Below are 24,840 nucleotides of genomic sequence, written 5' to 3'. Positions count from 1 at the left end.
GATTTTACTGCAGTATTTCTGCAGAAAAATGTACGAATTTTAAGGGTACAGCTCTATAACTTTTCACAAAAGGGACAGAGCTGAAACTACAATCTAGAGAAAGGAAGAGAACACCCAGAGTCCCTCCTGAGCGCCCTGCAGTCACCACCACTCCCACCCTGGAAACCACTTTCCAGACTTCTCACCCCTTAGATTTATTTTTGTGTCGAATTTAAGAAAAGGCGCAGGTAGCTGCTTCTGGAGCCCTCCGAAGTCCCAGGGAAGTCCAGGCTGAAGTGGGTTTGGAGCCAGGCCAGGCGGAGAGAATCGGATGAGACCCTAGGTCCTCTATTCTCTGCCCCACGCTCGGTGGTTGGGGGTGGGCAGGAAGGTCAGCGCCTTGACCTGGGAGCCGCGTGGCTCCCTCGCACAGCGATCACTTGGGCGTCCCCTCTCTCTATAGTGAGTTCGCGTTTACAGATTTGTTGCCAAAATCAAAATGCCCCCAAGCCCCTGCCCGGGCCCCGCAAGCCTCCAACACCCAGAAACGTCGGAGAACGCTTATCTTAGCAGCTCATTCTAAAACCATTTCCGAGTATGAAGCAGATAAAGGCTCCAGGCCCGCACCCTTTCAGAGCCCGTCTCATGATCAGAGAAGAAACCCGGGCTTTCATCTCCTCGCGGGCGGCGAGGAGGCAGCTTGTTTATTCCCCTGGCGGAGCCATTTCCGCGCGTGCTGTGCCGGGGGAGTGCCCTTGTGTCTGGTGGTACTGAGTCCGAGGGGAGCGGGGAACTGGGACAGCACCGAGAGGGCGCGCGGCGCCCAGGGAGAAGGCTCGCGGGTCCTGCGTGAAGGCTGCAGGCGGGGTCGCGGGGGGGGGGGGGGGAGTGGGCGGGGCAAGAGGCCTGGAGGGAACTGGGAGCGTGCGGGCACAGGGACAGCGCAGGCAGCCTGGGGCCAGCAGCTGGTGGGCACTAGTGACAAGGGCCTGAGAGGGAGATGGAGATGGCGCAGTCAGTGCCTCTCTTCTTGATCCTCCCCCTCCCCGCAAGCCCACAGAGGTTTCCTTTCCCCAGAAGGTGTTGGTTTTCAGGTACATTTTATGTCATAAATCAGAGGAGTAACTTACATCTTACTCCGTGGTTTCGTATGTTTCATTAGGGAGGACCTTTACTTCACCAGTAGAGCTCAGAGGAAGTCACAGCTCCCAAATCTAGCCTGGCCTCTGCTGCCTGAGTCATGCTGATCTGATGAAAACCCTCAAGCCAGGCTTTTGGGTTCCCTTAACAACCAAGGGCAGATGCCACAGGTGGAGGTGTGCCTCACCTTCTCGTGCAGCCCTTCCTCCACCCCGGCTGGGCCATTCATCTTCCTGGAGCCACCTAGGTGGGAGAATGATATGGGTCGGTAGTGTGTTCTGCATGGTCCCAGAAGCTGTACCCTGTGCCAAAACTGTACCCTGCCAGAGACCTGGCCATCTGTTTCTCTGAAGGCAGTGGAGCTTCCTGAGCCTCAGCCACCTCAGCCTGCAGCCAAAGACTTTCAAACACCCCAGCTAGACCAGATATCTGTCCTCCCTGATTCTGAAGATTGCTTCCACAGGAAGAGGGGAACCTGTGGGCAGAAGAGGCAGAGGCTAGGAGGTACTCTCCTTCCTTGCACCAGTGCCCTAACACCTCCCTGAGACTACTAACTGTCTGGAATCTGATCTCTGGTCAGCTTCCCAGAGGGGCCAGCTCACAAGATACCAGTTCCAAGCCCTGCGGGGCAGAGTACAGGCTCCTAAAAGGGCTTCTAATAAGCACTCAGTCAACCCCTGGCCTCCTGAGCTGCTGAGGTTAAGTGTACTAGGGAGGAGGAGCGGAAGGAAAGGATCCCTCATCCTGTTCTCCATCTGGGTTATGAAGACTGGTGAAGTGGCAGTCAGCCATTTCCTCCTGCCTGGCCCCCTGTGTGGACACTAGCCTGGGCAAGAAGCTGTGGCTGCCCTCTGCTGTTGCCACCTGGAGTGATTACAGGAGAAACAGTCTAAGTGCAGGCCACAGGTGCCAGGCCAGCAGAAGCACCGCCAGGGTTGCCCCATTTTGTGGCTGTTTCTATAGCAGTTACAAAATGGTGGACTGGAGGGGACAGGATTCTTGGCCTTCCTTCCTCCCTGAAGGGAAGGCCAGGCAGCTGCTGCCCTCCCCCTTCAGCTTCAGGCCCACCTCGAGAAAGGCAGAGCCAGGAAAATGGGTAGTGCAGGCTCCAGCTGTGCCCCCAGGCCGGGCAGAGGGCTGGTGAACAGGAGGCAGGATTGGGTTCCTGAGCCTTTTCACTTCCCATAGAGGGGGTGGGGTGGACATTTGAAAATGCTTTCAATTGACATCTGAGACAAATTCTTCCACACAGTTTATAAGTCCCTACACTAGCAGCTAGAACTATCCCCGCCCTCCAGGCACGACACACATGCGCACTTGCACCACGTGTTCATGCACATGCGCCTGTGTGCACAGGCCCAGCACAGCCCCTCTTCCCCGGTGCAGGGCGCTCATAGGCCTCTCCCGCAGCAGGAGAGGAGGCACAGGCTGGGCCATGGGCAGGGCAGGGATTGAGCCCTTCCTCTGCCTCAGGGTCCTGGAGGGGCTTGCTGTAGGGTCTGCCTGCTTGATTCTTTCTGGAAGCCCTGTCCTACCCAGGTAAGCTGGTACCCCTGTGAACAAAATGGGGACTCTGATCTGTTTGAGGTGTCTAGGGCAGCGTTTTGTGAAGGTACCCATACTCTCTTGGGTTATGAGAGGCAGACAACTTGCTGATGGTTTTCTTGGAGTGGACTGTCTGGGCAGTGACACAGCTCAGGGTGGGATGGTACCCATTTCCCTAGTGTCTTTCAGTTCTTAGGTTTGGATCTTGCTTCACTCCCTGCTAGCAAGAGTACTTTTGTGGAAGATGGAGTGCGGGGCAGGGGACTACTGGGAGATAGTGTGAGGAAGATCCCTCTGCTCCTCTGGTGAAGTTCAGTGTCAGGGGCCTGGTGGCCAGGGGAGGGAGCTATGCCCCTGAAGATATGTGTGTATGTGCTCAGGGGTCTGGGAACCCTTTCTCTAGAATGTTCTCTGAGCCTTAGGATCCTGGACAGCCTCAGCATGGGCTGTAGGAACTGGAAAACTGTTCTTTGGTGAATCCATTTTCATGAAAATAGGTCATACCACAGACTTAGGGGTGCGGTGAAGCAGAGAGGGGGCAGTAATAATAGTCACAAGTAGACTCATTTAATCCACGTGGCAGTCTATGATCTAGCTAGTGATGTTATCCTCAATTTAGAGGTAGGGAAACCACAGCACAGGAAACTCAAGTTGCCCAACACCTTATCAGTGGTGGAGTCGGGCTGTGGAGTATGGCATGGTGGTTTCAGAATCTGTGTTCCTGGATCCAGTTTTCCTGATTTCAGTTAGGTGCACTGGCCCAGGTGAGGCATTCACAGTGAGAAATACCCCTGCTGAACACACAGGAGGAATCCAAACTTAGCAGGGTTTTCAGAAGCACTCTCCTGTTTTCCTGCAAGTTGTGTTAAAAAGCTCACAAGAGTTCCACAGGATGGGACACAAAGGAGGCATCTCATTGTGCATAGAAGCAGCTGACAGGGACTTCCAGGTCATGTGCTGTGGCAGTCTGTGGTGGTGCCCCAGAACTTTAGCTATGTACAGACTAGCATACCAGTTTGATGTTAAAATCCTCTCTCAGAATCCTGACCAGGATTTCTGTGCTTCAGTGGCTCACAGACACTGGGCCCCAATCTTTGGAGACCTGGGGAGAGAGGGAAATTTGGGATATCATGTAAACTGTTTTCCTGGACACAGACTGAATGCTGTGGGATTCAGAGAGCAGCTAGGGCAAAGGGAGGTGCCATGTAACTGCCATAGGGCCACGATCTCTTGCTAAAAGGGCACTCTCTGCCCTCGCTCACTCTGTTCCATCTCTCCTGGTGCTCTGTCCACACTCTGTCTCACCCCTTGATTCCTCCAGGAGAATGTTCCCCAGCTACAAGGTTAAAGTCACAGGCATGAACCCCAAGACCAAGTACATCCTGCTGATTGATATCGTCCCTGCAGATGACCACCGCTACAAGTTCTGTGACAACAAATGGTAAGAGGCCTGGGGCCATCTTCCCTCAACTGCCCTTCCCACTTATGCCCCCAAAATTGGTCCAGGGATCCCCCAACTATTCTTTAAGTTACTTCCCAGAACCATAGCCTCCAGTCTACTTCCTGCTGCAGAGGCTGGGGAGGGCTTCAGGTGTTTGCACACCTGCCCATGTGGGGCTCAAGCTGAAATAAAATAGCTGCAGTGTTTGGTGTTTGTGGACTTCTGGGGTACATGCTGTCCTGGTGGGCATAGAAAATCAGGATTTGATGACTGTGCTTTTGGGTAATGGGAAACACTAACATGGAAGATTCAAGCTCTGTCAGTGTTTCACTCAGGAGGAGAATGGGAACCGTTTTTCTTGGGGGTCTTTAATAGTTGACATCTGGCTGGCAGTGGCTCTCTCCTGTTTGTCCACTCATGTCTTCTTTGTCTGGCTATAGAATATGTCCACCTTCAGACTGAATGAGGCTGTTGCTGGGTGTCAGATGGTAGGACCCTTTAGCAAGGGCCTGGGCAGATAGGCAGGTTGAGGGGCCAGACAACACTGGGGCCAAATGGGTAAGTCAGTGCTGGTTACTTTTCATGAGCTAACTATTTAGTACTCTCTCTGCCTTTGGAGCTCAGCAGGGCCCACTGAAAGAGAGGGATGCTGGCCAGGGGCCTGGGCTCCATGATGGGGTAGGAGAGCTGGCAGGGATTGAGTTGAGGAGGCAGGATTTGGTGGCCAAGTCCACATTTCTCTTTTCTCTCTCTTTGGCCTAGATCAGAATTCAAAGCAGGCTCTGGCTGAGAGCCAGCTGCTAATTAATTTCTTGGCATGATTTTTTTGGCAAGCAATTTAAAAGATGTCTAGGCCCTTTGAGAAGTTACCTCCAGCTAGTACAACTTATAACATTTAAAAATTATAAATAAAAGGGTCTGGGGTTGTGGCTCAGTGGTAGAGTGCTCACCTAGCATGCATGAGGCACTGGGTTTGATCTTTAGCACCGCATAAAAATAAAATAAAGATATTGTGTCCACCTAAAACTAAAAAATAAATATTTTTTAAAAAATTACAAATATAAGCTGGGCATAGTGGTGCACCTAAAATCCCAGTGACTTGGAAGGCTGAGTGAGGCAGGGGGATTGTAAGTTTGAGATGAGCCTCAGCAACTTAGTGAGACCCTGTCTCAAAATAAGATATAAAAAGCCAGGTACGGTGACACATGCCTATAATCCCAGTGGCTCAGGAGGCTGAGGCAGGAGGATTGAGAGTTCAAAGCCAGCCTTAGCAAAAGTCAGGGGCTAAGCAACTCAGTGACACCCTGTCTCTAAATAAAATACAAAGTAGGGCTGGGGATGTGGCTCAGTGGTCAAGTGCCCCTGAGTTCAATCCTTGGTACCAAAAATAAATAAATAAAATAAGCTATAAAAAGGGCTGTGGATGTAGCTCAGTGGTAAAGCACTTGCCTAGCATGTGTGAGGCCCTGGGTTCAATCCCTAGCATTGCATAAAGGAAAATAAACAAATATAAATTATAAATATGGCACACAAAAGTGCCTAAATTGTCCCACAGTTATCTTTATGATTACCTGAATCCTTCATCTAAATTCTCATATTTCCTCCCCATCCCTCTCTCTACTGCAGTGAAGTAAAAGAGTTTCAGAACTGTGCTTCCTTCCTCTTCATTAGCACTCTCTCCCCTGCCCTTGCTCCTACCTGAAAATCCTTGATTGACACTGGGATGGGAGCAGTAGCTGTTTTGGGGGTTTACTCTGAGAGGGGACAGGGCATCTGGACTTCACTAGACCCCATGTAATCAGCTGCTGCCACTCGTCTGCTCTGTTGGCAGGATGGTGGCAGGAAAGGCTGAGCCGGCCATGCCAGGAAGGCTTTATGTCCACCCAGATTCTCCAGCCACTGGGGCTCACTGGATGCGGCAGTTGGTTTCTTTCCAGAAGCTGAAGTTGACAAACAACCACCTGGACCCCTTTGGCCACGTAAGGAGCAGGATTACCTGACCTTGGGAGGCCAGTTCTAGGGCAGTGTTGGGGGAGGGTCAGATGGGGACAGTGATGTGGAAAATTGACTCTCGGGACCCAGCCACAGGCCTTGTTGTTATAGGCCAGTTTGTGGACGGAGCCCAGACCTGCTGATACCTATACAGGCCCCCTTCCGCTGACTGCCTGGTGACTCTGGAAAAGATCTCAGTCCTTTTGAGCCTCTTTTTCCTTGTTTATAGAGTAGACATGGAAGCCAGGTGTGGTGGCACATGCCTGTAATTCCAGTGACTGGAGGCTAAGACAGGAGGATTGCAAGTTCATGACCAGCCTTAGCAACTTACCCTGTCTTGAGATGTATGTCAATCGTAGAGTGTTTCTGGGGTCAATCCCCAGTATGGGATGGGGTTGGGGGAAGAGAGGAAGGATGGAAGGAAGGGAAAAGGAAGGAAATATGAAGATTGCCATAGGAGTGAGAATTAAATGAGAGAACATTCAGGAATCATTTTGCAGATGTGAGGCTCTAAATAAATAGCAAATATGATAATGATGATGATGATCTTGTTATGATGGGTCAAATCTCTCAGCTTCAGTGTCCCCAGATCTGTTCTTGCTGGAATGTGACATAAGGCAAGTAAACATTTTAAGAATGAATTCTGAAGCTCCTCTGTGATGTGTGATGTGCCTGGCCTGAGAGCCGCCTGGCCTTGGGAAGGAAGGCTTGCTCTGGCTCCTGGGTCCACTCCTGCCTGGCTTGCCTGGGGTCTGGCTCTTGTGAAAGGATTCTGAAGCCCCTGGGATGCTGCTTTGACGTCCTGTCCAGGCTGCCCAAGCTCATTCTTTCCCCTACTGGCTCTGGCAGACCCACAAAAAAGAGCATTTTATGTGGAAATTTTTAGCTCAAGTGTGTGGCAAACAGAAGCCTGAGAGCTGGTATTTTCTGCCAGGACGCAGGCCTGCCTCTCTGGACTCCTGAGGTTACTCTGGACGGGCAGGGCAGGGGCGTAGTGGGGCGCGGGGCAGGGGCATAGTGGGGCACAGGGCAGGGGTGTAGTGGGGTGCAGGGCAGTGGAGGCTGTGGGGGGTGCTGTGCACTAACACTCAGGGTGAGGATGGTGGGTAGGACATGTACAGCTATGTCCCTTTTTGGTGCCTCGGTTTTGTCTGTGGGGATCTGTGTACAAATCAGAATTCTGTGATCAATAGTTCCTCTTGTAAAATGCCAGCTGTGCTTCATTTCAGATTAATAAGTAGATAACTGGTAAATGGTTCCTAGTTTTAATTTCTTCGAATGTTCAGTTCTCTGTCATTGGTGATGTGTAAATAGTCAACTAAGAGAAGGCTTACGTAACCGAACTAACTCCTGACTTGCCTGTTTCATGACTCTTTGTGGTGCTAGGGCAGATGTCCAATGAAGGGTCAGCCAAATCCCAACCTCCCAGAGCAGTAGGGCCTTTAAAATGAGAGGAGAGGGGCCTCCTGGGTTTTCTTGGGTACCATCATGGCCAAGAATTCACTCCCACTTGACTCTTGACTCACCTCCTCTGCTTGGCCAGGTTGTGGCACCAGCCTCAAAAAGTTAGGGAGGGTCTCTGTGGTGGCAGCAGGGAACCTAGATGTGGGTACATGCAACCCCATGGGACAGACTATGGGTAAGTCCAGAGCTTGGCAGAAACTGACTTTTTGGGTGACTGAAAATACCTAGGGATCAAGCTTCTTGATCTTTTGGAAGCACAGCTTATTTTAAGGGTTCCTAGCTTCAGGGATGCCTTGGAGGACCTTCTACCTCCCTGCCCCCCTGCAGAAAGTTGGAGGAAAAAGAGTCCAGGGTTGAAAAACCAACTTTTTTAGGAAAGTAGGAGAGAGATCTGGCCTTCACAGTCCAGCAGTAGGTTTTCCAAGCCTGTCTTACCTCCTTGGTGGCTCTTTCTGGTTCTCTGAGGGTTTTTTGATAATCCTCCATGTGCTGTTAAGTCTGGGCCAATGGAGCTGCTTGACAGGCTCATAAGGCCCAGGTGCCCCCTGGCCTCAGTTGCCTTGCCTGCCCCAGGCTCACTTCTTTGGCAATAGAGGTTTGTACACATTTTAACTTAGCTTTCTCTCCTGATGGATAGGATATGGAACTTCTCTCTTCTCTCTTCCTCCACACCCAGCACTTGTAGTTTATTGGCTATAGTACCCCCTCTGCTATAGGGCTTGAGGATTGAAGAAATTGTCTCAGAAGCTGAGAGTAAGGGAGCAGCACTTTGTCCTGAGCCTTCTGCTACCTAGTCTCACACCTTTTTGGACCCAGGGCTCTGGCTGTCTTATCTTCAGCTATTTGGAGCATCATGAAGAGGGAGCCATCTGTGGCCAGCAAGACAAGGGCTATGGAGGTGATTAACTTCCTAAGGACCTTGGCTTTCTGTTCCTTGGCCTGTGCTAGTAGAAGCAGTGAGCTCACATGGAAGGGGGAAGAAGTCATCCTGGGGCTGGGGCTGGGGCTCAGCGGTAGAGCACTCGCCTCACACGTGCGAGATCCTGGGTTCGATCCTCAGCACTACATAAAAATAAATAAGTGAAATAAAGGTATTGTGTCCAACTACAACTAAAAAAATAAACATTAAAAAAAAAGAAGTAGTAGTCATCCTTCTTGGTTTCTCAGTGCAAGAGCTTGGGAGAGAGCCATCTTGTACTGTGAACTTGCCTCAAACACACCCTTCCTTTTTACAGTTCACCTCCGCATTTTTAGTTTTCCCTAAAAGCTTCTAGACATCAAGGAACTTTCTCCAGAAAAGTCTCTTTGGACTTTTCCCTGGGATCCTTGTAGTATCCCAGGAGATTTAGAAGCTGCTATCCATTGACAGCTTACCTTGGTTCCCACAAAGGATCGGGACCTCTTCCTGAGAAGGGGGCCAGACCCTGTATGAGCTGGGACTGTCACCATTGTAGTGAAGTTGCAAACCAGTTCTGGTGGTGGTGGTGGTATCATCCCAGGGTCCACCAGGTGGACTCAGTGTCTTTCTAGCTTAGAGTTCCAACTCAGCAAATTTTCTTAACCTGGGGGTATCTGAGAGACCATGTGTCTACCCACCCTTAATAAAAACCAGGATAAGAGAGTCTGGTTGTGGGAGGTGTGAAGCAGCCATGTTTTACTAGTTTCTGAATCTTCCAAGACTCCCTTCTTCTATGTGCTATTTTTCTTAATTCTCTGAGGAAGGGCCCAGGGTCCACATGAGGGCTTGGGCTTGGAGCTGGTCCTAAGTGGCAGGTGGGGCCTAGAATAGGAATCCCTTGAACCACACAGCCAGATGCTCCTAAAAGACAAAGCAGGGTTCTGACTGGCTGACCTGCCTCCCACGGGCCTGGGATGATCTTCCCCCCCTCCTCACCTAGCTACTGCCTCCTGAACCTTGGGATCCAAGTTCAAATACAACTTCTTCAGGGAGGAGATTTAGGGTTCCCATTCCACACTCTCTGAGCATTAAGCACCTTTTCATCATACTTAACAGAGATGTAATTTAATATTTATTTGCATCTTTAAAATTGCTTTTTGAAGAGGAAATACACAGTTTAAAAATAAATCACAATTTAAAAAATGTTATCCATGTGACGTCTCCCTCTACTTGTTTCTCATCCATCTGGGTTTTTTGCAGTCCCTCTCACCTGCACCTCCCATAGGTAAGCACTGTTTTTAATTTGTGTTGAGCATTTTCTGTGTTCCTATAGGCAGAATATATAACCTCAAATCCCCTCCTTTATGCACAAAAGGTGCTGAACTATATAAATGCTTTTGCTCCTTGCTTTGTAAACATGTCTTGAAGATCATTCCATCCAAAAAGAGCTGCCTGCTTTATTTAGTATAGCCACTTACAGCTTTATTCACGGTTGTTCCATGAAGCTTTAACTCATGGTTGCTCCAGTCCTTTTGGAAGAAGTTAGGTGATTTTTTCTCCCTCTCTTTTGATTAAACTTGGACATACATCATTATTATTTCACACTCTGGAGAGTATATTTGTGCAATAAATTGTCTGTTCAAAGGGTATTTGGATTTGAAATTTTGAAAATGTCACCAAATTGCCCTCCATAACATTTTTCCTGATAGGTATTCCTACCATTGCTGTGGTCTAACCAACAGGGTGGGAGGGCTTTTTTATTTTTGCCAGTTTGGTAAGGAACCATAGATATCAATTTCAGTTTTATTTTTTTTTGTTGTGAGAGGTCTGCCTTTGGGCAAGTCATTTACTTTGGGAGGGTTGATAGGAATGCCCTTCTCTCTGCTGAAGTTGTCTTTTTGTCCTTCAGAGTGTAGTGTATTCAGCTGTCCTTCCCGAGGCCCTTCACGTTTTTTGTTAGGTAGGTCGTCTTGCAGTTTCTCTTCTACCTCACTTTTTCACCATTTATTTTTGCTTGATTTTCGGATGACTGTGTGACTTTCTCCCTAGACAGTCAACCACAGGTTATTCTCACCATTGGGTCCGAGTGCCTAGCCCTGGGTCTGGCAAGCCAGTGGGTGCCATTAGACAGTGAGTAAGTGGGCTGCCTCAGGGGGTGGTGTTTAGACAGAGGAGCACTTCCTTTGTCAGGGGCTGCTGTCTCCCCAAGCTGTGCTGTTAACTTGTCAATGGGGACCCACAGCTATAGCTATGTATTGCTCTCCTTTCTTTCTTTCTTTCTTTCTTTCTTTCTTTCTTTCTTTCTTTCTTTCTTTCTTTCTTTCTTTCTTTCTTTTTTTTTTTTTTTTTTTTTTCCTGCATTTGCTGAGCCCTGACACTGTGCCAAACCCTTGCCTGGGCTCTGGGAGATCAGGCCCACCTTCCCCAGCCAGGTGAAGGGAAGAGTGCAGGCTTGGTAATTAGTGCTGCTTCTGGCCCTGCCTTGGATCTGCTGACTGATGTTGGGCAAATGCCTTCTCTTCCCTGGTGCTCAGTCCCTTGTCTATTAAAATGATGATGCCCAGGATCCCATGTAAGGAGGTTGTGAAGATTAATTTGTTGATGTATATAAAATCCTGAGCACCAGGCCTGGCACATGGGAAATGCTCTCCAGTTAATGCTGTGGCTGCCAGAGAAGTCAGGAAGGTTGTGAGGGCTCTGGAGGACCCCAGGGTTGCTATCCTGGGAGTAAAGCCCACGGCCTATCTGACCAAGGCCTCTGACTGAACTCAAGGGCTCCCTAAACTTGGTTCTAGTTTAGATTTTCCTTAGACCAGCCACTTACCTTTCTGGGTCTCAGGTTTTTTTTTGTTTGTTTGTTTGGTTTTTCTTTTTAAGCTATGGATTCTGTTTCTGTCCTGACCTCTTTGCTGCAGGGCTGGGGTGGGTAAGGAGATGATGAAAAAGGTAATCACAGAAAATAAAGTATGATGCAGAATGAATATGGTTTTTGTTTTGGGGGAGGCACGAGTACTGGGATTAAACCTGGGGTGCTTTACCACTGAACCACAAACCCTCCCTTCCCTTTTTCTTTTCTTTCTTTCTTTTTTTTTTTTTTAATTTTGAGACAGAGGCTCATTAAGTTGCTAAGGCTGACTTCAAACTTACTATCCTCTGCCTCAGCCTCCCAAGTCGCTGGGATTACAGGTGTGCATCACTACATGCAGCTGAATCTGGTTTTAATATGTACAAAATGCACATTTGCCCCACTGTTATGTGGCTGGCATTTAGATATGTTGTGTTCTGTGGTGGACCATAGGGCCTGATGGGTATGTCTTTTATAGTGTTTGATTAGCACTTATCACTAGTTACTGAGCTTGTTGAGAGCAGCATGTGCCCTCTCAAAGGCCATTTGGAAGCTGCTCAGGACTCTGTCTCCAACCAGCTGTGTGTCCTTGGGCAAGTCATGCTCCCACCCAAGGCCTTCTGTTCCTCATCTGTAAAAATAGGGAGCTGGACTAGAATGATCTCTAAGGTCTGCCTGTCCATGCCCTAATGTTCTATAATTCTAATGGTGATAAATATGGATCTCAGTGGCAAAGCACGCTATGCTGAGCTCTGGAGGAGACGGATGTTTGGCGCTATTGCAATTGTTAAAATAGAACAGGCTCCTGAATGAGGGCCAGCACGTAATGAATCCCATTTCTGTAAAACAATGATGATGACGGGCCCAGCCGTGTAGTGGGTTTGTTGACGTGGCTGGCCCATTTGGCCCGATACCCTCTGCAACAAATATAAATGTGAGACTCTGGCAAAGCAGTTTAATGTGGAACCTGAGGAACTCCCAAGCAAAGCCAGGTATGTGAGTCATCCAGTTGGTTTCACATTCTCCCAGGCTGATGGGACTAGGGTTCAAGTTTACATTTGCATTGGTTCAGTGGGTAGGACTTTCTTCTAGACACCTGTCCTGGATTCCAGACCATCAGAGTTGGGAGGGCTACTGGGGGCCACTTAGCCCAAGCCTCCACTTTATAGATGGGGACCTCAGAGGCTGGAGGGGAAGAGCCTACTCTCAGGACTTGCAGCTGCTGAATAGAGATCCATAGAGGCTTCTGGATCTTCATGACTTCTCTGGGCTGATTGTACTCCCCTAGTTCCCAGCTGGTTGTAGGAGGACTAGAAGTTTCTTTTTTCCCAGGTTTCCCTGCCAGCCAGTGTGATTCCCTCTGAAGAGGTGTGTTTAGCAGCCTCTCTTTTCCCTCATCAAGGTCTTCGTCTCATGGGCCTGTATTCCAAGGGGCAAGAGGGACCCATCAAAGCTGGCATTCCGAATATAAGGCATTTACTGAACCCTGAGTACTGGCTGTAGGGCAAGGGGCGGGAATATCCAGGGCCTGCTCTCAAGCAATGTCTGGTTTCCCTGGGATCTCCAGAAGGTTCTAAGTGGGAGGTGTAGCAGGTGAAGATGAAGAGGCAGTAGATGGCGGTGGGGAGGAGGCTGTCACAGCAGCTCAGCCAGAGATAGGCCTGGACCAGAGTGCACAGAGGGAATGGAGGCTTTGTTTCATAGGCTCCCAGGACTTGGTCACTAAGTGGACCTGGAGGAGGGTGACAGTGAAGAGAAGGGGAGTTGATGGAGATGCCTAGTACTTTGATTAGACTTGTGATTGCTCAGCTGTCACAGGAGCAAGGTGGCTTCTGCCATTGGTCCTAAGAGTCCCGCACAACTTCACCGAAGGATAGTGCCCGCTGTTTGGGATTCTGTCAGCCCACTGTCCTTATTCTCCCTTTGGCCACCCTCCTAGGAGAGTTCGAATGTCCAGGCACTGGTCCTGCATTTGGGGAGCTGTGGACTGGGAGTGCGTACAGGATTTTCTGTGCATGTGTTCAATCTCAGTTTTTGACCTGAAGGATGCCTTAGAGATTATCTTGTCTCTAGTGAGCTAAGTAAAGACCAGAAAGAGGGGCTTGCTGACATTCCCACGAGGGTTTGCAGTCATGGCCTAAATCTTCTGACTCCTGCAGCCCCACCTAGATCCTGTATTGGGGCCAAGGAACCTGGAGGTGCAAAAGGAATAAAAGATGTAGCTCTTTCTCTGGAGGAGTCTATAGTTCAACTGAAGGGACAAGAAGAAATGGGGAGGGGCTCAGGCTGTGGCTCAGTGGTAGAGCACTGCCTTGCATATGTGAGGCACTGGGTTAAATTCTCAGCACCACATAATAATAAATAAGGATACTGTGTGTTCATCTACAACTAAATGAATATTTAAAAAAGAAAAAGAAGAAATGGGGAGCAACCAGGAAGACAATGCACTGTGAGGAAGTTTCTGAACAGGGAGTTGGGAGCAAGCCCTGGGATCTGGGAAGCCTTCCAAGTTAGGCCTTCCTGGAAGAGAGATGGGCCTAGAAGGTGATAGAATGAGAGAGGAAGTCAGCACAGCAGAGGAAGTGCATGCACAGAAGTGCAGAGGCAGGAATCTGGGTGTTCTTGGAGACTCCTAGGCCACCTCTCAGGTATTCAGCTGCTGGGTCTTAGGGAACTTAGGGTCATTGTGGGATTTTGCAGCATGGTGAATAGTGCAGGGTGACAGAGTAACCTGCAGGGGCTGGGAGGTATTTCCCTAAACTCAGCTACTCCCCTATAGGAACATTCCAGACTCCTGGAAAAAGACAGATGTCAGGCCTCCTCCGTAGGGCTTAGGTCTTCAGCCTCTGAGTTTCTCATCTGACAGGCCCCAGCTACAGGACCTGGTTTTGGGTTTGGGAAGCTCTGTACTTGCCCCCAGGAGAATCCACAGGTTTGTCGCTGAGGAGTGGTGACTAGTGGAGAAGGCAGAAAGGCTGGCTCCTGCTGACCAAAGTTACCAAGCCAAACTGAGGAGCCCAGGGAAGGCCAGAGCCTGCAGCCAGGCCCTGGCCCACCCGTGTCTTCAGCAGAGCTTGCTCCTGGGCTGTCCCAGTCTCCAAGGCGTGATGGGTATAGAGCCATCCTGGACTCAGACTTCAGCCAAAACTTGCCCCTGAAGAGCCTGACTGGCCTTTCTTTTGGCAGTCTGGTCACCAAGGAGTTAAATCTTTCACTAGGCTGCAGCCACAAGCCTAGCCCCTGAGAACCTGGAAGGGTGGGAGCCATCAGAGGCAACCCGGGGAAGGGGCACCCCCAGGCAGCAATAAAGGAGCCCAGTGAGCTGTGGGACCTGAGAGCCAGCCTGGCCAGCACGGAAACCAAAGGGTTAACAGATGTAGTGGTGCTGATAAAATGCCCCAAATTCCTGGTCCTGCCTCCCATGAGGAGGGCGTCTGGCAAATGTCAACGATAAAAAATACATTTTAATGGCACATGATGCAGTCGCTACCGTGGGGCACCGCCAAGTGAGGCAGGTTTGGAGCAGCAACTACTGTGTGTGATTCCCTGGGCTTCAGCAGCTGAGACTCCTGGGCACTTTGCTAAGCTTTGACCAGCTGGAGTGACCTACATCCCCTGGTCCATGGCCCTTGGGTGCCTGGGGCCTCTGGCATTATTGTAGGAACTTCTCTTGGTACTGGGATCTCTGACCTATGACGAGCTGTCCTCCATCTTGGGCAGGGCTGGGGGCAGGATGGGTTGGTGTCCCTGCAACTCCCCCAGCAGGCCTCTGTGAATGCTGAGAAATGCTTGCCCAAATGAGCAATGTGATGAAAACAAAGTGGGACATCCTTCTCAGCCTCTCCCCCCTCCTCCATCCTGCAAACCCTTGGGCTCTGAAGCTGTCTTTGTTGCCAACAAAGTTAGAGGAGGCAGCCAAGCACTCACAGTGGCCTTTCCAGGAAGGCAGGTCACATGCAGGCAGGGTGGGAAGTCAGTCTGGAGGGAGACACTGGAGGGAGGTAAGTTATGTACGATGATCCCATTTTACAGATGTAAAAACAAGGCTAAGAGTAGTTGAATGACCTACCTAAGATCACACAGTGAAGTCAGCAGCACCCTGAACTTCTGCTTACAACTCAAATTTCCCCCTACTGCACTGTGCTGAACTCATAGGCTTTTAAGCTGTGGAGGACACCAGGGAGGTCCTGGGAGCAGGTATTAGTGCTGGGGCAGAGAGGCTAAGTGGGACTGTGGTGTGGACTTGGGGCCTGATTTATTACTGGGAGCTTTAGGGCCTTTTCAGATTCAGTGCCTGTGGTTAGGCCCTGGGTCCTGGGCTTTTAGGAGGAGGAAAGCCAGCTCTGGGCCAGCTGAACAAGGTCAAGAACCACAAGGTGGGGACCAAAACTCACAGTGAAACCCTTTTCTTTCAGATCATCCTCAATTCCATGCACAAGTACCAGCCACGGCTACACATCGTTAAGGCTGATGAGAACAATGCTTTTGGTTCCAAAAACACGGCCTTCTGCACCCATGTGTTCCCAGAAACCTCCTTCATCTCTGTGACTTCCTACCAGAATCACAAGGTACAGCCGCAACCCTGCAGGCCCCACTCAGCATTAGCCACTGCCACAGAGAGACCCATCGAAGCTGAGGCAGACCCAGGCAGAGGCCTCAGAAACCCACCATGTCCCTCAGAGCAGTGAGCAAATCAAGTGACGAACAGAAAAGACTAGACACAAATCTAGACTAGAGAGCACAAAGTGATCCTGATCTTTGTACTTGGGGGATGAACAAAGTGCAGAAGGCAGGATGGCTGTTTCCTGCTGGCTAGAGCTGCGTAGCCAAAGTGAGGAGCCAGGGAAGGCCAGAGCCCACAGCCAGGAACTGTGAAAACCAGGAGCAGGAAGCCTGTGCGTGGTTTGAGTCTTAGGCCTTACTTTATCCTGTGATCTTCTTCCTCCAGGTACATCCAAAGGTAGGATTCTAGGCCTGCAGAGGGAGGGTAGTGGATGAGGAGAGGTGCCTGGGATGGCCTAGCCCACCTCCCACCCTGCCCTGGCTCCAGCCATCACCCTGCAGATCCTGAGTGGGCCACTCTCGTGCCTCTCTGCTCTGTCCACCTCGCCCTTCTCAGAGGGCTTCTCACATGCACACACTGGGACTGGCCAGGCACAGAGAGGCCATCGGAAGAGGGCCATAGGTTGTAGAGGCAGAAGAATGGCAAGTCAGATTTGCATTTAGAACGATCACTCGGAACCTGTTGTGGCAGTTGCACTGGACATGGGTGACATTTGTAGGAAGCCTACTGGGAAGCTGTTACAGAGACCCAAGAATGACAGCTGAGGGACTGTAGCCAGGTGATGCTGGAGAAAGACTAGGAGGGATCAGAAGAAGCAGAGTGGAGGAGAGCCAGGGACAAGCTACATGTGACTGGCACGGCCAAGGACTCCCAGCTGGCTTAGGACTAGCCGTGACTTCCCCAGAGCCTGCCTGAGTTATCAGTGTGCCTGGGCTGGGGGAGGAGGGCCACAGGCCAGCCCAGTCCTCTCTCCTCCCAGCAACTCTACTGTGTGTCCTCTTCTAACAGATCACACAGCTGAAAATTGAGAACAACCCTTTTGCCAAGGGATTCCGGGGCAGTGACGACAGTGACCTGCGTGTGGCCCGGCTTCAGAGGTGGGGCTGCCCCAGCCCTGGGATGGGGCGGGCAGACTGGGTAACCCTCAAAGCATCTTCACTCTCTTCCTGTCTCTCCACCTGTGCTCCCCCCTCCAGCAAAGAGTATCCTGTGATCTCCAAAAGCATCATGAGGCAGAGGCTTGTGTCCAGCCAGCTCTCGGCCAAGCCCGACGTCAGCCCCCTGCACAGTGCCCACCAGGCGCTGCAGCACTACCAGTATGAAAACGGGGCCCACATGCAGTTCGCTGCGGCTGAACCACAGGACCTGCCTCTCAACACCTTCCCCCCCCAGAGGGACTCAAGCCTCTTCTACCACTGCCTCAAGAGACGAGGTAGTGCTCCTGATCCAGAGGCCCTCCAGGGCGGGAGTAGGGGTGTCCCCCACTGTACGTGGGAGCCAGCCTGAGGGCTAGGGACAATGGCCAGCCTCAGAGCCACCTTCCCCTGCACAAGAACTCTGGTTCTCATCTTTATGTGGCCTTCAGAATCCACACAGACAGCTTGTGGCCTTGGTGTCCCCAGATGCTGGCCCCTTGCCCAGTTCCAAGTGCTTTGCAGTCACTACTGTGGGAGCCTTCCCTGGAGGAGGTAGGAGATACAGCCAGCAGGGCTTGGCCTAGAAGCCAGGAGGAAGCTGAAGCTTCCTAGGCCACAGGTTCTTGGACCCAGGCTGTCATTTGTGAAAGCAGACCGAACCCTGGAGCAGGGAGGGTCTCAGCCCTGTAGCGGGGGGCTCTCCACCTCACCTTGTTAGGCTCCTGCACAGGCTGCCTAGGAGCTGCAGGGAGCTATTGTGAGGCAGATTGGGGGCCAGGAAGACAGGCAGTGGCACACTGGGTGCCAGGCTCCTTCCCAAAGAAGAGCCCTGAACTGGGAACCATAATGTTCACGCTTTGCCACCAGGACTCACCCTCCCCATGGACAGAGTAGAGATAATTAGTGGTGCCTTTCCAGAACACCTTACCACGCCACTCACTTTCTCTTGGGAATGAGTCATGGGGAATTTTGCTTGCAATCCAGAATGTGACTACCCGGCAGAACTCGTAGTATCCCCTGCACCAGTCCCATTGACCTCAGTGACCTAGAGTAAGGGTCAGCAGACTGTGGACCTTGGACACAGTCCTGCACACCATGGTCTTTACAGTTTTAAGTAGTTGAAAGAAGTCAAAGGAGTACTTCATGATAAGTGAACATGATTTGAAATTCACACTTGAGTATCCACCGACTTTTCACTGGAACACAGCCGGACTCCTATATTTACATGTGGCCTCAACTCTGCAGCTTTCCTGGGACAACAGCAGAGTTGAGATATTGTGACACATGGCCCACAAAGCCTAAAATATTTACTGTCTGGCCCATTGCTCATTCCTGACCTAGAGTGACTAGGTCACCTCCCAAGTCCAAGAGCTCAGTCTAAGCAGAAAGGAGGAGTTTGGCAAAAAGAGGGAGAGGAGGGATGGATTGAGGGTGAGAGAGAGAGTCGGGTGAGAGAAGGAGCAGGTGTCCGTCCGCCCGCCCCCCCCCCTGAGGCACCTTCAGAAAGGCCAGAGGGCCAGCTGAGTGCAGGCTTTGAAATCGCCCCCCCCACCCCCGCCCTGTCCCGGGCCCCCCTGCCCTGTGTACACACACAGCTCCCAGAATGAATCCCTGGAGAAAACAGGAGGAGGGAGGCCAAGATAAGCTGCAGAGAAGTGTTCTTAAATTTGTTGAGTGGGCCGCTACTCCAGCCCTTAGGCCTGGGTCATCCCAGGATCTCAGGGGAGAACATGTCATTCCAGAGAATTCAGCCCTCCCTAGACATGATTTGTGGCATCTGATGTCATCTTTCTCTAGAGTATCAGCTCAGCCTAAAAATTATGTCATCCTTTTCAGTTATTATCAGCTGTGTTTCTTTTAATTTTTTTTATTCTGGGAATTGAACAGAGGGGCGCTGTACTGCTGAGCCACATCCCTAGCCCTTTTCAAAACAAGAGAGGGTCTCACTAAGTCGCCAAGGCTGGCCTCAAACTTGTGATCCTCCTGCCTCAGCCTCCCAAATCACTGTGATGGCAGGTGTGCGCCACTGTGCTCGGCTTGTTCCTTGATTACATAGACACGGTTACAATGGGATCTGTGTATGGGTGTTCTGTGAGTGCAGCAGGGTTAACTTCCTCTTCTAAAAACAACAGAATCTGGCCTGCCACTAGCCTTGGCTTATTGAGGCCCTCCTTAGGAGTTGAGGGTTGAGGCAGAAACATTGTGGCCTTAATTTTCTGGCTGGATCAGACAGATGTGGTCTTTGGGCCTGGTTTGGCCTGGCAATTGCCTGCACTTTCCTTGGCCAGGGCCAGCCTCATAGAAGAATGCCGGTGCACACTGGGGCCTCTTCCCATCCCCAGAGTCAGGCTGGCAGAGGATCAAAGCTGTGTGCTGCCTGGCTTAGCACATCACTCAGTGTCCAGTGATGTGGTGTCCCCCACGGCCTTTGAGTAGGCTCCATAATCTGACCACGTCTTGGCTGCCACCACCTTATAAAAGATGGAGCTGATTAAGATGATTCTGGGAGTGCCACTTGGGGCAAGGGCAGGCACTGAGTGACAAGCCACTCTTCCTGATTGTTTCTTTGTCTTCCAGCAGACAGTGCCCGCCACCTGGACTTGCCCTGCAAACGGTCCTATCTAGAAGCTCCCTCTTCGGTGGGGGAGGATCACTATTTCCGTTCCCCCCCTCCCTACGACCAGCAGATGCTGAGCCCCTCCTATTGCAGTGAGGTGACCCCCAGAGAAGCCTGTATGTACTCAGGTTCAGGGCCTGAGATTGCCGGGGTGTCGGGGGTGGAGGACTTGCCCCCGCCTCCGCTGAGCTGCAACATGTGGACGTCCGTGTCCCCATACACCAGCTACAGCGTGCAGACCATGGAGACTGTGCCCTACCAGCCCTTCCCCACGCACTTCACGGCCACCACCATGATGCCTCGGCTGCCCACCATCTCTGCCCAGAGCTCCCAGCCGCCGGGAAACGCCCACTTCAGTGTCTACAACCAGCTGTCACAATCTCAGGTCCGGGAGCGGGGACCCGCGGCCTCGTTCCCTCGAGAGCGCGGCCTCCCAGCCGTGTGTGAGCGGAAGCCGCCCTCGCCACACCTGAGCGCCGCCAACGAGTTCCTCTACTCGCAGAGCTTCTCCCTGAGCCGGGAGTCCTCCTTACAGTACCATTCAGGCGTGGGGACTGTAGAGAACTGGACTGACGGATGACTCCCCGGTCTCCTCGACAGCCCCGGGACCTTGTCAATCCACCATTAACCTCTGTGGGTGGCCCGCGCCACCAAGGAACGCGGGGAGGTATTTCAGAGGGTGTGTCGGCCTATGTGCTGTGCCTGCATGGATGTATCTGGGGAGCATCAATCTTCTGACACATCTGAGGCCATGGCAAAAAAATTTTTTGAGTTATTTAGAGGTTTTAATAATATAATCTGATTCACTCAGGGGCCCGGTGGTGAGGTCTCTGCCCCAGGGAGAGAGTCTCTGCTGGGGCAGGAGGCCTCTGTGCACACCTTAGAGTTCCTGGCCTGCCGCTTGCAAGGGGAGCTGCAGATCTTGTGGGGTTGGGAGGCCCCTTCCTCTGGCTTCTGGAGGTTCTGTGAGACTTATTGAACCTCAGAGTGTGCTTTAGAAGTAGAGCTGGCAGCTCAGTTAGTGGCCTGGGCATTGACTTCCAGAGCTGCATTGACATCCAGGGTCTGCAGGATGACTTTCAGGAAGGGCCATGGGTATTTTTAAAGTGGGTTTTTTTCTTTTTTTCCTACAACAGGAAGAGAAATATAACTAATAGCATCTTTGTCATCTTTCAGGTTTTGTTGTCAAGTACAAAGCCCTTCCCCCTCCGTCCCCAACATGCAGTCTCTTTCTGGTATATAAGACTTGGCCTGTCAGGCACCTTGTGCACCCTACGGTCAGCAGCTGTGAAGCACACCTCACCTGGCAGCATCCCCCAGAGACCACATCAGAGCTGATGTCAGGCAACTCCTGGGCCCGTTCTGCTCCCAGAGAATTCATGCCTCTGGAGCAAGAGCCCAATAGAAAAAAAAAAAAAAAAGCAAACTGCAAACTGACAAAAATTCATTTCTTTTGGTCAGTCTAGCCAATGAGCTTAGAGGAACAAAGATAATTTTTCTGCAGTGGGGTGATCTCATAGTCTTTGGCCCTGTTCTTTAGCATTGAACGTCACCAGACCATTGGGGTGGCTGGTGTGAACTCGAAATCAGATTTGGGAAATCACTAAACTTTTTGCATGTTGAATAGCTATTTATATATTATATAAATAAATAAATATATATATATTATATATCTCACAAACGCAGGCCACATGTCAAATTCAGCTTTGCTTTTTTGCAAATGAATAAAGTTAATAAAAATTAATGCTGGAGGGGGTATTTTGGAAAGACATCTATTTAAATTTTTATTACATGTTTGATGTTAAAAACTAAGAATGGTTTAGATAAAACATATATATTATATAAACACACACTATGGATAAAGCTTTATTAGAAAACACATTAGCTAACAGGTGATATGGAACTTCAAGTGTTTTGTTATATAGCATGGACATTTTATTTTACATATCAGAACATAAAACCATCTTACAACTGTGAAATGTGTGGTTACTCTTTATTACTGACTTGCCATTTCTTGACCCAGCAATGACTGTCTGCCTCCCCCTCTGCTGGTATTTTTTCTTGAGTGCCAGGTGGGGCCCTGAGCTCAGGGTAAAGGAATATAGGACCCATGGACAGCTGTACCTTTGATCTCGTGCTATTCCCTGGGTTATGGGGCTGGATTCCAGGGCCCACAAAGCCCCAGAAGGGTAGCACAGGCAGTAAGAATCTGTTACCTTTTAGCAGTTGACACAACCTGGCAATTTGGGGAAGTGTTCTCATAAATAGAGACTTCTTGGTGGGATTCATGCAGGTGTTTTGGAAAAGGAACTGAAGAGCAGGTTAGAGTCAGCCTGGGGCTTCCTGGAGCCGCCAGATGTGTGAGTTCATCAGCCACTTTCACTTCTGGCAGAGCGCTCCTCCTGCCTACTCCTTTGCCAGATCTCTTGGCCATAAGATGGAGACAGGATGAAATCCAGCCCAGGTTCACCCACTAGAGGAGAAGTAGGTGTAGGGTGGTGAGGAGGGCGACCCCACAGCACCTTCCTCCTCACCACCCTTGGCCTTTGCCCTCATGGCCCCTTCACCAAAGCTGCTCAACTTTGTCCGCCATCTTCACTGAAGGTGGGTCTGGAAACCCAGCAGAACGGAGGAAAGGGTAGGGTACCCTTTAATCATCCTCCTCTTCAGGACTAAGAGATTTCCTGCTGGGTAAGAAGTCAGCCTTGACTGCTGTCTCCCCATAGTCTGAGATGTGGGTCTGAGATGCTCTCTGGCTGGGCTTCTTCCTGCAGAGCAGAAGGCCAAGCTCCCTCCTCCCTTAGCTGTTGGCTCCCACCTTGGGCTCACTGGTCACAGAGAAAAACTTAACCAAACTTGCTCAGGGGCAGGGAAGGGGTGTCTTCCTAACTCACACCTGTCCTGCTCCTTCTGCAAACAGTATCCTATTGGGGTGGGATTCACCACAGCTTCTAGGACCCAGATAGAGGGCTAGATGCAGGTCCATACATCTAGGACCAGGTTTCCACTCTCCAAACACTCAGTTGGCTGAGTCTGAGGTAAAGAAAGCCACTCCTTAAGGGGTATCTTGCTTTGAGGCAGCTTGCAGCTTCCTACCAGCTTTCTGGGAAGCATGAGCTCCCCTGCCTGCCCCACCTGGGCATGGCAAGAGCTGGGCCTGCAGCAGGATTTGTAGAATGTTCCTGGCCCTCTGAATCAACAACTCAATAAAAAGGGGGCACGTGGGATCTCCTGGAACAAAGGGCACCATTCAGTAGCACCAGCAGGTCATACATCATCGGCCAGAAACCTGCCACATGACAAGTGTCTGCTGTGCCCAGCCTGGAAAGGGAAAAGAAGCCGATTACCGTTCAGCTGTGTGGCCACAGGCCGGCGGCCTCCAGTGCTCTGCTGCTAGCTCAGGGACAGGCCTTTCAGGGCAGCTCAGCCACCTAACGGTCCTCAGCAACAGAAGAGCCTGGAAAAACAAAAGGGAGAAGAAAAGAGAAGCTGGGTCAGACTGACAAATTGTTAAAAAACCAAACCAACTTCCAGCCTCAGCTGGGCCCCAGAGGGTCAAGAGGCCTCGGCTCACCCCACTAATGGAGCCTGCAGGAGGAGTAGCAGCCTGGCCTTGCAGTGTCTTATCTTACAACATAAAATTAAAACCCACTTAAAAGGCCGGAGGGCATGTTAACATTCCCCCTGCTGTCTAATTGAAGTAGTTCCCAGCGCCAAAGATTTCACTTGAAAGATGTCTCCCTCCAAGCCCAGGTTCTCCTGCTCACTGGGCCTGGGAATGGGGGCAGGGCAGGGGAAGAGAGATTGTCATTTCAAAGACCTGCACAAGCTCAGGCTAGAAAAAGCCCCGCTTCTGCTCGCAGCCCCCCACCCAGGCGGCAGGTGGCGACAGCAAAGGTTAGAGCAGTCTGGGTTGTTTTGTATTTTTAAAAAATTTACAAATTCATTAGCAGTGATGTCAGCAGAGGCCAGACTCCTGACAAGAAGTCCTGGTAATGATTCAAACATGGCGAAGCCTGCAGTGAAACCTGGCAGCTCCTGCAGCCAAGAGATTTCCAATCCATCCCCCAACCGCCCCTATGCAAATATATTACAGGTCTCCAAGGCATACGGAATCAATCAGGGACATCCTGTAAAGGTGATGAACTTGCACTGGCCATCCTGAGTAATGGGAACCAGTCAACCTGAGGCTGGCTGGGACTGAAAGCCAAGGTACAGCTATTAAGCAATTGTGCACAGAACAAAATGGCAGAGGGGCCAGGTAATCAGTTCAATTTCGATGGGCAGCCCAAGAAACTGCAGCGTCTGTCGCAGCTGATTAGAGGGGGCTGCATTGGAGCTTTCAATGTGAGCCCATCACAGATCAGAAACAGGCCTGGATGAAAAGGGAAAGAACCGTCTCCTGAGAAGCAGGCGATGAAGGACTCTGTTTTATGTGACTTGTGTTCTTCCTTCTCTCCTTGAAGAGAGAGTAGGAGAAAAAAAAAAAAAGCCAGCAGTTTGGAGATTAGATAGTTTTCTTTTCAGCCATTTATCATTATGAAGGAAAGTAGACAGGGCAGGGGCAGAAAAATCTCCAGTGGGATTTCTGCAAAGTCTCACTAAGAAGGACCAGGTTTAGACTCCACAGCTCAAACCGCCCCTGCCTGTTACCACAGCCTGACGGGGTCTGCGGATCATCCAGGGTTCCTCTTCTCCAACGAGGGCAAACAGGCCCCAGGGCTTGGAGGATCACAGAAATTCTCCTGCAGAAATTCCAAACCACCAAATTGTATCATTTGTGAAAATTAAAGGCCGAGTCAGAATAATGGGGAGAGGAGGAAAAATGAGAAAGGAAAAGATGAGAGGGTCATGCAGGTTAGGCCCCCGCTCTGCACAGGGCCCAGGTCAGAGTAGTAAGGGCCCCTGCTGTCAGCACTGACCCCAGACAGATGACAGCCCCTGCAGCCTGCTGAACAATTCTAGGTGTGGACTTGGTTGTTCCATTCTCTGGTTCAGGGACCTCAGGCAGGTAGAGCGAAGAGCCTCCACAGGTACGGCGGCCATGAAAGGTCATTCTGTGGCCCTGTGGAGGGATGGGAGAGGCTGCCAGCAATGGAGGCAGAACCAGGGAGGAAGGGGGCATTCTGGAGCCTGAGATGGGGCATAAATTCCTGGGGCAAGGGGGTTCAGGGCTGGGATGTTTGGAGGTGAAGGAAGAGAGGCCAACTTAACTAGAG

The 24,840-nt window shown here is 50.8% G+C and overlaps 1 protein-coding gene and 1 long non-coding RNA gene across 5 annotated transcripts in view; one reads left to right on the top strand and one right to left on the bottom strand.

Moving 5' to 3' along the window:
* The window catches only part of Tbx4 (T-box transcription factor 4), a 26,688-nt gene extending 5,088 nt beyond the window's left edge, over nucleotides 1-21,600 (top strand). The window contains exons 1-7 of one of the 3 annotated variants that reach the window (XM_040269076.2): nucleotides 2,481-2,658; nucleotides 3,986-4,105; nucleotides 5,937-6,084; nucleotides 15,720-15,872; nucleotides 16,877-16,965; nucleotides 17,065-17,300; nucleotides 19,582-21,600. In XM_040269076.2, the coding sequence (XP_040125010.2) occupies nucleotides 2,555-2,658; nucleotides 3,986-4,105; nucleotides 5,937-6,084; nucleotides 15,720-15,872; nucleotides 16,877-16,965; nucleotides 17,065-17,300; nucleotides 19,582-20,201 (1,470 nt within the window). In that variant the 5' untranslated portion in view covers nucleotides 2,481-2,554 and the 3' untranslated portion in view covers nucleotides 20,202-21,600. Of the gene's footprint in view, nucleotides 1-2,480; nucleotides 2,659-3,985; nucleotides 4,106-5,936; nucleotides 6,085-15,719; nucleotides 15,873-16,876; nucleotides 16,966-17,064; nucleotides 17,301-19,581 lie in introns of those variants that run through there. The other 2 variants (XM_005321548.4, XM_005321547.4) reach the window with 2 other exon arrangements.
* On the bottom strand, nucleotides 21,601-24,840 carry LOC144376089 (uncharacterized). 2 transcript variants are annotated; one of them, XR_013436170.1, is made up of 3 exons: nucleotides 24,544-24,840; nucleotides 22,969-23,078; nucleotides 21,601-22,094 (listed from the first exon to the last, which is right to left on the bottom strand). It is a non-coding gene; the product is annotated as an uncharacterized LOC144376089 (long non-coding RNA). The 2 variants fall into 2 exon arrangements; XR_013436171.1 differs by lacking the exon at nucleotides 24,544-24,840 and adding an exon at nucleotides 24,275-24,535.

Source organism: Ictidomys tridecemlineatus, chromosome 3 (assembly GCF_052094955.1).
Source record: "Ictidomys tridecemlineatus isolate mIctTri1 chromosome 3, mIctTri1.hap1, whole genome shotgun sequence".
NCBI lineage: Eukaryota > Metazoa > Chordata > Mammalia > Rodentia > Sciuridae > Ictidomys > Ictidomys tridecemlineatus.
The sequence above is the reverse complement of the archived record's forward strand: the minus strand, read 5'-3'. Positions and strand labels throughout refer to the sequence as shown.